Here is a 13,602-nt window from a genome sequence, read left to right as displayed (position 1 = left end):
GCTACAAGGACTGCCACTCTGCTGCTCTGGAAGAACTGCTTTTCTGCCTTTTTGCCCTGCTGCTTGCTACCCGCTGCCCAGCTGAGAAAGAACTGGACTATCTCGCTTGAAACCAGAGTGATCCCCAAGGTCATGCTGGCTTGCCTCCTGTTTTAAGACTCGGGGATATCAAAGTTTTACACCCTGCTCCTGTGCCTGTTCCATTGGAAGTGGATTCAGGTACTTTCTGCAGTGGAACCGACGTATCCCCTGCTGCTTGAGCACAATCAATGCATCGCCACTGTTGTGGGAACAGAACCGGCAAATCGCACTTAGAACCAGCACATCGCCATCGGCGCCCCTGCAGAGAGACTATCGAAGCATCCCCATGACTGTGCAGAGAAACCAGCCAATCACCATCATTTCATGGAGAAAATTGACGCATCACCATTAGATATGCCTGTTGACACTCCACATCGCTCTACTGCACCCCGCATCTCGCTATTTGTAACCAGGATCAATGTACTGTTGTTCATCGGGCCTTGCGTGGCTTCTGTATCCGGCCCGCGCTCTATTGCGGTTGGCCTAAACTCTTGACTTTGCCCTTGCCCAGCGCGACCAGATAACCCTCTAGATGCTATTGCTTCTAAACACAATTTTTCTCTTTTAATCTTTGAAAATGTATATCTTGACTTCTGATTATTGAATGTTTGTCGTTTTTGTTATATTTATAAAATCAAACTATTTTTCTAAACTGGAGTGGAGATTTTTTGTGGTGTTGCCACTGTATCACTTTTTGAAGTGTTGCACATATACTTTACACATTGCCTCTTAAGTTAAAACTGCCTTCTATCTACCAAGCTACCAGAGGGTGAGCACAGGATAATTTAGGGTTTGTTGTGACTTACCCTGACTAGGACCGTGGTTCCTGCTTGGACAGGATGCATACCTCTGCCAACTAGAAACCCAATTTCTAAGATCAGTGGTCAGTGGTGAAGATAGGACTTGTGTTTGTGCAGTGTCATACAGGGACTTGGTGTACACTACTACTCCATATCCAGACCAATTTCAGTATTCACCCTGATTGAAATTTTTGTATTTTTCCAAAGTTTTCCCAATTCTCATTTTTCTACTCTTGTGTCTGTGACCTCAGCTTCCAAGATGAAGTTTGAGCTGGTTAAGCCAGAGAAGTACAGTGTGGCCCAGCTCAAGGGATTTTGCCAGGAGAAAAGGTTGTTTACCAAAGGGAGTCTTATGAAAGCAGAGTTCCAGGGAGGTGGGGGGAATACTGTGGTTTGGAGATCCGATTTGCTATCCAATCCATTGTAACTTGACGGTGTTGTTCAGATGTAAATGTCTTTTACATGGTGGATTCCAAAAGTTAACAACATTTGTAGTCAAAAAAAGGAAAGCAGAGCTCCAAATAGCTTTCAAAGCATGGGTAGAGGATCGCGATACCCACACAGAAAATTAGGATCGAGGGTCAAGATCTGAGGAGGAATTAGAACAAGACCTGCCTGCGGGTCTTGACATGCGACCTGTTTCGGAGGGGAGAATCTTCCTTTCAGGACCGGATGTACATTCACATAAAGTACATCGTTTATAGAATATGTCAATTATATTGATGGTTCACAGCAGGATCATTGCATTGACCAACATATTGTTGAACTGAGTATAAATAATTCCTCTGGGAATACTTTTTTGTACGTTGTATTACCCAGTTCTTTGATGGAAGATTGGGTTACCCTGTTGCATAAAGAATCTTTCTGAAAGGGACATTTTTGAAAGGGTAGTGATAAATTCAGTTTTACCAGTAAAGTGGATTTATCACTACCATTCCAATGATATGAATCATGATGGATGTATTTCTTCTCAATCCGGAATTATACCTTAATAAGTGTAATAAGGAATTCCTAATGTTAACCTATCAGAGGGGTAGGCCTCAGTAGTGAAAAACAAATATGGGTGTGTTTCAGTACCAGGACATGCAAAACTTAAAAGTAGATGTCCTACCTTTTGATTACACAGCACCCTGTCCTTTGGGCTACCTAGGGCCTACCATAGGTGTGACTTATATGTAACAAAACGGGAGTTCACGGCTTGGCAAGAAGTTTAAAATGCCAAGTCGACATGGCAGTGTAAACTGTACACACAGGTTCTAAAGTGGCAGGCCTGGGACATATTTAATGTGCTACTTGTGTGGGTGGCACAATCAGTGCTCCATGCCCACTACTAGCATTTAATTTACACGCCCTGGGCACAGGTAGTGCACTCTACTAGAGACTTACAGATACATTAAATATGTCAATTGTGGATAAGTCAATCAAACCATGTTTTAGGTCCGAAGCACATGCACTTTAGCAATGGTTGGCTTTGGTAAAGTGCGCAGAGTCCTAAGGCCAACATTCAGCAGGATTGGAAGCAAGCAGACAAAATGTTCAGGGGAAGACCACCCTAAGGCTGTCAGGTCTAACACTTTTGCTAGCCCACATTTCTGCTAAGTTTTTACATACATACAGCTGATGAATTTATTATTGCTATGGTATATATCTGACTACTCTTACTTCCGTTTTTCTTTACCTTAATAAATTTGGAATTCTCGCCCTGGCATAGGCAGATATTTAAATGCACGTTTGACATTGAAATGTTACAGAGCAAAGCGTCGCGAATGTATATGAAGGTGTAAACTATGGAGAATTATGTGAAACCCATTTTGTCACACACGAGCAAGACTTTACTTATTTGATTTCTAATTTGTCGTTGTAATAGATAACAGGCGAATGAATATAAGTATTGCAATAATTTAATAATATTACTTTGGCCCATTTTTGCAAGCAACTTTCCAAAGATCATGAAACTAGGACGCAGGACGTAAAAGGAGTGCTGGATGCAAATCGAAAAAAGGCTGAACTCGAAGAGCAAATGTTTCGGCGTTTAATGGAAGCTGGTGGTACAGAGAACTTTGAAATTCAGAAGGTCAGAAAAATGGGCATTTATACCGTTTGTCTTGTGTGAAGAGGTTTTTGTGGCTTACCAGTCTGATACAATTGTATGTCATTTTTTAGAAGACAAGCTTATTGAACACCAATATTGACACCCCTTCCTTTCCCGGGTTCGACCTCTACACAACGAAAGGGAAGTATTCATACAACATGACAAGTATATGAAGCGAGCATTGACAAAGCCAAAAGGTCTCACCTGGGATGTTTTTAATAAGGAGAAAGAGGGATGAGGGATAGAATAGCCTTTAACCTCTTCTATGCCCATGACGAGATAGTCTCGTCATGGAGCACGGTTGCGCTGTGCCCATGACGAGACTATCTCGTCATGAACCCCGCCCGCTAATAAAATGCCCGGCTCAGGAGGGGGAAAGGGCGGGGCACTGAAGGGGTTAATATGCACCGCAGTGCAAAGACTAATGCCAGGATTGGAAAGATGCACGCTATTCACGGAATACTGTGAGACAGAAACGCACCTGGGTGTAGCGTTTGTGCACATCCTCCTGGATTGCTCCGACTGAAAATGTACGTTCTTGTCTCCATGTCTCCAGAAGGGTGCTAAGTGGGGGACTGGACTGGAGGGCGTGGGCGTGGGCTGATGTTCAACCGCCGATATGTGCGTTTAAATTTCAATCAAACGTTTTCATTTGGTGATGTCCAGCGATGCAAACCGCAATGAGTGTGTCAATAATACAAAACGGCACTTTCACTTGCTATTGTGATCTTCTAAAACAGATATGGCATCTCTGGAAACGTTAGGCTGCAGGTGAGCAGTGGCACACTGAATGAATGAATGAATGTGTGTACATATACACACATTACTATTGTCCCCAGTGTAGCGCTCTCCAGTACAGACAAATATACATGCCAGCAGGTCCAAGTCGGTACTCTCAGAGGTACGGATCATATTTCTTGTGAACGATTTCTATGATTAGATTAAGGCGAAGGCATTGGTTAAAAACAAACAAACAAGCATTTGCAATGCATCGGTCTCGCCTTTGGGGACTTCTATGCATTTAGCTACGCAGCACATTAGCCTGGGTGCTGAAACATCTATTGTTTAATATGGAGGCAAAGAAAGCACCAAACTGCGTGACACGCTAGGTATGGGAAAACCTGTAGAGAAATATTGCCTTTCAGCGGAGAATGGTATAGGCCAAAGCTCTGTTTTTAATATAAAATCAGGGCCTTCGGTGGTCATATCACTGAAAATACAAGATTAGAAAAAACTATTATTGTCTATTTGTGCTTTGGGGATAAGCCTGTCTGCTCGTAGCAAGCTACCAAGGGGTTGAGCAAGGGTTATCTAAAGTGTGTATCCCCCTTACCATAAGTAGAAGCAAGGTCCCTACTTGGACAAAGGTACCTGACTGGAAAACGAACAGGAAATATTCTCTCCTACAAATTCATGTACCTCTCAATGGTATTACGTTAACTGTGTTAGTAGATATAGTTCCCATATGCCCAGTGGTTGTGAAGGTAACTTTAGAATGCACTATTAGAAGTTGCAGAAAGGAAGCACACGCACAAACACCAATCCGCATGGTGCTCACTATCAGCGTAGGGTGGTGCCACTACGTTCCGAGAGTTTTGAATTTTTTTTTTTAAATAATCGACGTACCTAACCCCTCTACATATGTCCTGCCGAATGCATGTTAGTGAGGAAGTTGTCTGCAATATTGTGGGTTCTGTAAGAGCTCTGTCCGGATTCCACCGATGTTCTAAGACCACACAAGGGAGACAGTGACAGACAGGCAACAGCGAGTAAACGCAGCCATGGAAGTACAACAAGTCCCACTAGACCGACCATGTGAAACAGAAAGCGTTAAAAAAAAACACAAGTATGAAATGGTCAAATCAAGATAAAGCATTCTCGCATATGGGTATGTCTTGTTTGGTTCCCATCTGTGACCCCATGTATGTCCTCTCTAAAAATTTGTCCCAGAGACACCACTGGTTCAGTAACCTAGAAGTAAGTTAATATGATACCTGCAATGCTTTCCCTAAGAGTATGTTATTAAGTTGAGGTGCCGAATATGTAAGTGTTAAGCTCCGGGTCCCCCTTAACGAGTTTTACATCTCCTTCTTGATTCAACTTGGGCTGGTGTTTTGAAACGATGAATGATTTGTCCTAGCACCTTCCTATAACTGGAAAATAAAATGTAAGTGGAAAGCTAGCTGCTAAAAAGTGTGCTGGGGAAATGAAGATCAGCTGTCTTGATAAGTATTGTATTGTAATTGCATTTGTATAGCGCTTACTACCCCTGACAAGGCGTCAAAGCGCTTTTTAGGCGAGTAGCATGCTACTCCAGGACCCATAAAGGATTAGTGTTGAATTAGTATAGTGAAACATGCAAGTAAATTTTAAGTGATGGATATGTTAGTCAGAAATTTTGAATTTGGAAGGATAGAAGAGGAAAAAAGGTTTGTATTTATATAGCGCTTGTTACCCTTGATGGGGTGTTGAAGCACGCTACTCTGGAAACCCATAAAGGAGTAGTGGTGAATTAGTATGGTGAAATACGAAAGTAATTTGAATGGTGGATATTAGTCAGTTATTTCGAGTGAGAAGATAGCGGAGGGATAGAAGGGGAAAAAATGCTTGCATTCATATAGCACCTGTTACCCCTGATGGGCGTTGAAGCGCTTTTTTAGCGAGTAGCACACTACTTCGGAACCCATAAAGGATTTGTGTTGAAAATTAGTATAGTAAAATATGAAGTAATTTAAGTGGTGGATATGTTACTCAGTTACTTGCATTGAGAAGGGTTAGAAAAGGGAAAAAGGCTTGCATTTATATAGCGCTTGTAATCCTGATGGGGTGTTGAAGCGCTTTATTGGCGAGTAGCATGCTACTCTGGAACCCATAAAGGATTAATGGTGAATTAGTATAGTGGAATATGGAATTTGAGAAGTGACAGACACGGTCAGCAAACATTTTATAGGGATGAAGATCACCTCTCAACTCCTGAGGGCTATTTAAACACGTTGCCCCTTAACTCTTGAACGAGCACTAGCAAAGCTAATAAGCCTAGCTTATAAATAAAATTGCCTCTTTGATCACTGATGGTTTAGGCTCCCAAAGTCATCCTGCACACATTCATTTATTCATCCGCATGACTCATTGTTGCATTTACCCAAATAAAATAAAACATATGCAAGCTAAAGTAAAATATGCAAGCTAAAGTAAAAGAAGAAATAATATCGGTCAAAATATGGCAGGCATGTGCTTGCAATAACAAAATAAAAGTCAAATCAGCTGTTGTCCATCTTTGAACAGTATGGCAAATAGTGTATCACTGTTGTAAAGTTCTGGCATTGCATGGCCAATACTATTCCATGATGGTTGTAAAATGTTTAGAGGCAGTGGCTGCGAGCGACAGCAGATGAAATGTGCAGCAAGCAAATGTCTCATTACCACTGGCAGGGGACATGTAGTACGCACCCAATTAAAAATTACAACGAATCAAAGGGGACTTATTTATTTATTGTTTTTAAACGGGGGAAAAGGAAAATTCCTTTACTGGCACACCAGCCATAGTACGGACGTGCATTAATTTCCACACAGATGCACACGCAATCAAACGCATTTACTCAAATGGAAAGTCAATGTTTGTATGGTTTCATAGATAAAGTGTAAATGGCATCCATATGGGGGACCATTGGTTGAACTGAAGTGCGCGTCTGTCCTGGTGGATAACTTAACCAGTCAGGTTTTCCTAAGAGTGCAACAATAATCATTACAGTGCAAATCTTGTAACCCTAATCTGCTACAGTATTCTGACCTTTAGTAGTAATCTATGAATCCATCCAATAAAGCCACTGTCCAACGCACGCTCTTCACAATAAGTCAGGCCTACTGTCTTGTCAAAACTATTCATAATAAACAAATGTAATCTATGAATGGACATGGCTTTACCCAGTGAGCCAATAAGGCCTATAGCCTTTACACTGATGTAATGCCATAACTGGCCTACTGATGTGCGGCTTAAATAGCAACTTCACATGCGTATAGCTATAAGACTAAAAATATATACAAAAACAGTTGATATTTGTATATTTTTGCTCAAAATGGTGTAGCAAGGATCACAACGAAAATCTTCTACTCTCCCCACCCACGGTTTGTTAGAGGGCGACCAACACCAAATCGCCTGCCCTTATTAGCCCGTGCGAGTTCAAGCGACAACAAAAAAATGCATGTCTACAACCTGTAACGGTACGATAATCTGTGGTGGAAGGCCTATTGGCTTAAACAAGTGTTTCACAATAAAAATGCCAGAGCTACTTCCTCTGTCACAACTTTCCATACTAAACCATGCCTACGACAGACATAGCTTTCCAAACCGGCCCATAGTCTTTACCATTGGTTTGTGAACGTAACCAAAGCAAGCTTACTGTATTTTGCGCAAGCTCACACAAGACAAGGCACCTACCAGGAATATTATTACAAATTACAAATGTACATAATATTACAGTTGGCAATACAAAATACTCTCTCTCCTCAGAGGGCCCAACAAAGATTAGCACAAACTTAAAGGTGCGGTTTGTCACAGGGAGCAAGAAACACCCAAAAGCCCTTACCTACCACATCAGTGACCGGAGTAACAAAATATAGGCTTCCAGCCTTTAAAACCGAATAACAAAATCGCCTTAAATTGTCACTGACTTCAATGCTTTTATTAATAAACGTCAGGCCTACAGCTGTCATCATTACATAATAAACAGACCAGACCCATTGCCTTGATAATTGACTATAACCACGTTCTGCAGTATTGGGAACCGAATTTTTCCACAAACCAAAAAGTAACTTCTGCATAATTAAATGCTGTACTTCAGACAAGACATGGGAGGAGCCAAAACTTTTTTCAGTAGTACTTTTGAAAACTGATGATCACAATGTATGACAGATGCACAGCTAAACCAGACCTACAAATGGAGCGGTCACCTTGCATGTTTACAGTTACCACTAGTTGGACCACCTATGGGCAACGATTCCGGACAAGCCTCCAAACAACCACATTACAACAGGTTTATGTGGGACCACAAGCGCTTCCACATCATAGAAGCGAAACAAAAGGAGCACATCTTCCTTTGGTCTTCAAGCGCAGCATCTAACTATTATAACTAATACCAGCTGCAACCTTTTATTTCTATCCTAACAGAAGTGTAGAACTTGGGACTCCATCTCACCTCTTCCGGACACATCAAGCTTAACCAGGGAGAGGATGTGGTCCGTCGGCTAGACTGCCGACTTTGATGCTGGAAACCAGGGTTCGAGCCTCGGGGTCGCGTCCACATCCTGTGATTCTGGGCAAATCACTTAATCTCCCCGTGCCTGAATGTGTAATGTAAATACGGTGCTCATGTAAAGTGCTCCAATACCTACGGGTTGAGTTCGCGCTATATAAATATGCAACTAAAAAACAAACATAAGACGAAACCCAACACAATCAGAGTGCATCTCTATCTCGCATAACCTACGCTTAGCAGACTTCAGACAAGGCAACGGTTAAGAATTAATTTGCTATACACTACATATTACTATCGCTTGGCGAATGGTCATATTTAGTTAAAAGTGGTCTTCAGGATATTGGCCCAAAAATGTGATGTGTCAATGAACAAGGTAGCCACCATCTAATGAGCTAAAAATGCAAAGAAATCTAAACTTCAGCAGCTGCCAAGCTCAAGCATAGCAGTAGTAAACAAGGCAGAATGCTGCCACGCTTCGAAGGTGATCATGCGCTTCACACTTACTTCCAGGTAGTGACTTTCTTTTGATTCGTCGCAGGGCTTCGTAATCAATCTGTTGCTTTGTGAATCAAAAGAAAGTCCCTACATGTTACCTAATCAGAAGTTCTCGCGCTCTTACTATGCAGTCATTTCTCTGCCATTAGAACTGCACCAAACACGTTAATAGTTTAAAAGAAAACATCGGCCCATTTGTAGAGGTTATACATTACGTGAGTAACTAGTACAGCGTTGAGTTCGGAGACCTTTCCAGTGGCTCAGAGATCAAATGGCAGAGAACTGACTGTGAAGGAGATTTACAATTAGCTTCTTCCATCCTCGTCCTTGCTTCTGTGGTGCAGTTCATGTGCAATTAAAGCTTACCTTAGTGACGGGCGTCCGCAGAAGAGTCCATGCGCTCTTCCTCACCAGCACCTTTAATGGCAGGCTACATGACACGGGCGCCGCCATTCTGTTGTTCTCTGAGCCGAAATCAAAGCTATGCGCACGCGCACTGCAGCCAACCTGCCTTCCCTGAACCTGCCCTACCCGGAAGTAAGCGTGAAGCGCATGAGCTTCACCTTCGGAAGAGTGGCAGCATTCAGTTCATGATGCTAGCGCACTACGAGTGCATGACATTTAACGCTCTAGGGCAGCAGGCGCAATAGGGACAGGAGAACAGGGCCAATGTGCGGGGCTCTCCTTGGTGCACAGGAGCACCGTCCACACTGAGGCGCGAGACACCTGACTTCCGGTCTTCGCGCACAATGCGCACTACTTTAAAACAAGCATTTGCAATGCAATGCAACTCGCATTTACGCGAGACGTATTGCAGTACAAATGTGAGTGCAGCTTTTAAGAAGGCATGAACGGGAGTGGGAGGGGGTGAGGGGGATGCGAAAAGTCAGAACTGCAGGAGGGGGCTGGGGAGGAACACAGGGCAGAAAATAGTGTTGGAGTAAAGGGGCCAATAGCCGGGGAAGGATACAAATGACAAGATGGCCGTCAGGAGGAGGGACTAACAAGCTGAAACCCAATCAGAATGCAGCATTTAGGATGTAAGCCAATCCAATAGATGGGCGGAGAGTGGGCGGAGCTTAAGCGAAGCTTCACCTGCTATAGTATATACTGCATGTCTCAACGAGACAGCGCAAGCGCTGCCTAAGCGAGACCTAAAAACCACACACACACACAAGGTTTACTGTGCCATGAAAACCAAATCTAAATTACAAATCTGTGGTAGTCATCAGAGCACAGTAATTATGACAGTGCTCCTTGGGTCTGGGGCATACATGTCACCTGCAGCAATCTAGGAAAAAAGAAAGGAAAAGGAAAAAAAAATGCATTCTGACGTGAGATGCACATCGGGAGTGTTTCATGATGCTGCTGGCGCAGCATTATTCATTAGGCATGCATATGACATGCTCACGCATGCGCTACCGTTGATTGGCGTGGGTGCCTTTTTTTTTTTTATCCATCCCAGATAATGGACGCCACTTGGCGTATTAAATTAAAAAAATATAAGTTTTACCTTTTTAAGCGCTAAGTAGTCCGGCAGCAAATGGTAGCTGCTCATGATGCTCTCCAATTAATATGTATTTTTTTAATGAAGGCAAGGGCTTGGTGGAGAATAATTTCTAAAACCATATAAAAATAAGCCAAGGAGGATGAAACCGTGGGCATGGTGATTAACCAATTCAGAAGAATTGTAAAGAGGCTGTGCTCGAACGGAGGGACAAACACAAGAAGACTATGGCAAGCCGTTAACTTAAAAGGAAGCACGTGAGAGTGACATTAACGCCAACCAGTTCTCCAGCATTGAATCTTTCATAGATTCACATGCATGTATCTTCCCCGTTGTCATGGTGGGAGTCTTGTGGTAGTTAGAAAGTAAGTACCATAGAAGTACATAGAAACCACCAAAAGGACAGGAAAACTTTGACATTCGTCAGCATCTTTATGTAGGTCCAAACTTTGACCAATCAGAGACCAGCCCTAGACCTGAACTCCCCAGCAGAGCCACCAGACCTCAGATTTCTAACCACACATCGTGTGTAAGGGAGTCTCCCTGAGCTCTGCTCAGTTTCAGTGAGTGAACTTTTGACCCTGCTAGAATTCACCTCAAGGTATTGTATTTCTACCTTCTTTACTTCAAAGATGTCTGAGGGTTCTAAGAGGAGGCTTTTCAGGCCCTGTAGAACCTGTGGGAAGGCAAGGCTTTTTTCTGAAGATCCACACAAGGACTGCCTTTATTGCCTTTACTGTAAACATACAGCCAAGGAATGTAAATACTGTAGAACTGAAAAGGTTCTACAGTATTTACATTCCTTGGCTGTATGTATGCAAAAACTCTAAAGGATAAAGAGGCCAGATTATTGTTGTGCCTCCAGAAGAAGAAATCAAAGTCCGACTGTGGATCCGATGTTGAAGGGAGCCCTGGGCCATCCTCAGCTGAGAGGAAGCATAACAATGAGGGTTCTACCTCATTAAAGGCTGAGTCAGAGAAGTTAAAGGCAGAGAAATTCGCCACTGCCAATAAAACAGCCCTTAAGCCTAAGGAATCCGGTCTGAAGAAATACTCTACTGCTTCTCTGCCTGTCACACTTCTCAAACAGGCTTCGTCGCCGAAAAAAGCACCGTTGGCAGACCCGTCGTCGAGGACTTCCACTAAATCCCCGACTTCTATGGCGACGACTACATCGTCGACAGCCGTGGTGACTGCATCATCAACGAACACGGTGACGACGATTTCCTCGTCAAAGTCTTCGGTGACGACGACTAACACTGTGTGGACCACTGCGTCTACAACTTTGTCGACAGGAATTCCGTCGACCAGGGCATCGACGGCCCCGCCGACGAAGCATCCGTCGACGACAGTGTTTAAATCACCCTCTCGGCCAGTATAGACGACGATCACGATCAGGCGCCTACCGTCGTCGACGGATCAAAAACAGGACACTAAAGGTCTCCATTTGGTTCCAAAATCTTGTCACCTTTTACCAAGATTTCACCGTTACTTCTCTCTCACCTTCTCGATACAGAGTAATCGAGGGCTGAAAGTCTTTTTGGCCCCGCTTACAGCCCCTCACAGCTCAGGGTTAAATCCCAGGACATTGATGAGGAGGAGGAAGCGCAAGGACAGGACACTTCAGAATATATGGCAGGTGATTATTAATTCTCGGGTAGCTCTCAGGCCCAACGTTACGACTCTTTCCAAGAGCACTATCCTTATGAGGCTTATGAAGAGCGTCAGGAGGTTCGTAGAGATTCCATTCTGGTGCTAGTCTCCCTGGTAACAGACCGTAGGCATATGTTGAATGACTATTTTAAAAGATTTCCGGACTCTCACGCTCCGGTTCCATTGATGCCTGGCGGTCCGAATATTCAAGTTGCTCCGCCTCCACCAGTAGTTACTCCGCCGCATGTTGCGCTGGTTGAGAGACAGGCTCCTCGATGTATTACAATCCAAGATGGTTACATCGAGAGTGAGGCAGACTATCAACTCGAGGAGGGTGAGCTCACTCAGGATCCGGACCTACTTGGTCAAGAATGGGATGATTATGTGGCTCCATCTTCGCCGTTGCCTTCCCCTCCTCCACCGGCTTATCCCCCGTGAGATATTGGGGGCTTCCATGAAGTACTTGAGAGAGCCTCTAGAAGATTAAATTTGCCTTTACCTGTGGTACAAACCGAATGTTTTCTTTACGATTTTAAGGATGCAACAAAGAAATCGGTTTGATCCCATTTGATTGTGGATTACATTTGGAGTGAAGGTCTGAAAATGATGAAGAACCCATCCTTCGTTCCTGCTGTGTTACTGAGGATGGAAAAGAAATACAAGGCACCTGATTCTGCTCCAGCATGTTTAATTGGCCATCCTCATCCGGATTCAGTAATAATACAAGCTGCCCAGAGGCGTTCTAGGAATCCGCAATCTCCTTGTTCGGTGCCTCCAGAAAGAGAAAGCAAACGCCTTGACAGCATCGGCAAACGCTTTGCTACTATGGCCGCTACTGCTATCAAGGCCTCTAAATCCTTAGCAATTTTGGGGAGGTACGACCATCAGCTATGGTCAGATTTGGCTCCTCTTCTTGAACACCTTCCTGAGGATAAAAAGAAAGAAGCGCAGGACCTCCTGCAGGAGGGTGCTAGAGCGTCTTCAGAGGTGATTGATTCTGCAATGGATTTGTCTTCAATTGCTTTCAGGCAAATGGCAGGTGCCGCAGTTCTTCATAGACAAGGCTGGCTTAGTGCGGCGTCCTTCCGCCCCGAAGTTCAATTGAAAGTTCTGGATATGCCCTTCGATGGGGAAAATCTGTTTGGAAAGCATGTAGACGAAGAGCTACAGGGCATCAAAAAGGATACTGAGACTGCACGTTCCCTAGGCACGTTGCAACAAAGACGTTTTCAGTCCTTTCGTGGAGGTAAAGGTAGAGGTCCGTTCCAGCAAAGACCATCATACCACTCACATAGATATCAACCATATGGTCAGCAGAGTTACAGACCACAAACCACAATATGGAGGACAGCAACAGAAGCAATTTTGTGCCTCCAATCTGTCATACAATCAACAATCAGCTAGACGCAAGTCTGCAGGACGAGGAAAATCGCAGGATTCCTCAAGACGTCAGTGACGTTCGTCTTCCGCCAGCCACCTCATCTCGTTTTTAACCTCTACGGTCCCATCAGCTCTCTCCATTTCTAAATCAATGGCAAGCCATCCCGAAGGACAAATGGGTGCTAGACATCATCCAACACTGCCACACCCTAGAATTTGTCCACAAGCCTCCTCGAACTCCACCTCCAAGAAAAATGCATCATCATCATCTGTCCTCGTAAGGCAAGAAATTTCGACTCGACTGAAAAAAGGGGTGATAGAGAAGGTGCCTTTCGGACA

General features: G+C 43.8%; 1 protein-coding gene across 2 annotated transcripts in view; it reads left to right on the top strand.

The window, feature by feature from the left end:
- Positions 1-13,602, top strand: part of TBC1D31 (TBC1 domain family member 31) — an 834,080-nt gene that overhangs the window by 692,519 nt on the left and 127,959 nt on the right. For both annotated transcript variants that reach the window (XM_085605032.1, XM_085605033.1), the window contains one exon: positions 2,815-2,955. In XM_085605032.1, coding sequence (XP_085461158.1) covers positions 2,815-2,955 — 141 coding nt within the window. The remainder of the gene's footprint in view (positions 1-2,814; positions 2,956-13,602) is intronic.

Source organism: Triturus cristatus, chromosome 5_1, assembly GCF_964204655.1.
Source record: "Triturus cristatus chromosome 5_1, aTriCri1.1, whole genome shotgun sequence".
NCBI lineage: Eukaryota > Metazoa > Chordata > Amphibia > Caudata > Salamandridae > Triturus > Triturus cristatus.
The sequence above is the reverse complement of the archived record's forward strand: the minus strand, read 5'-3'. Positions and strand labels throughout refer to the sequence as shown.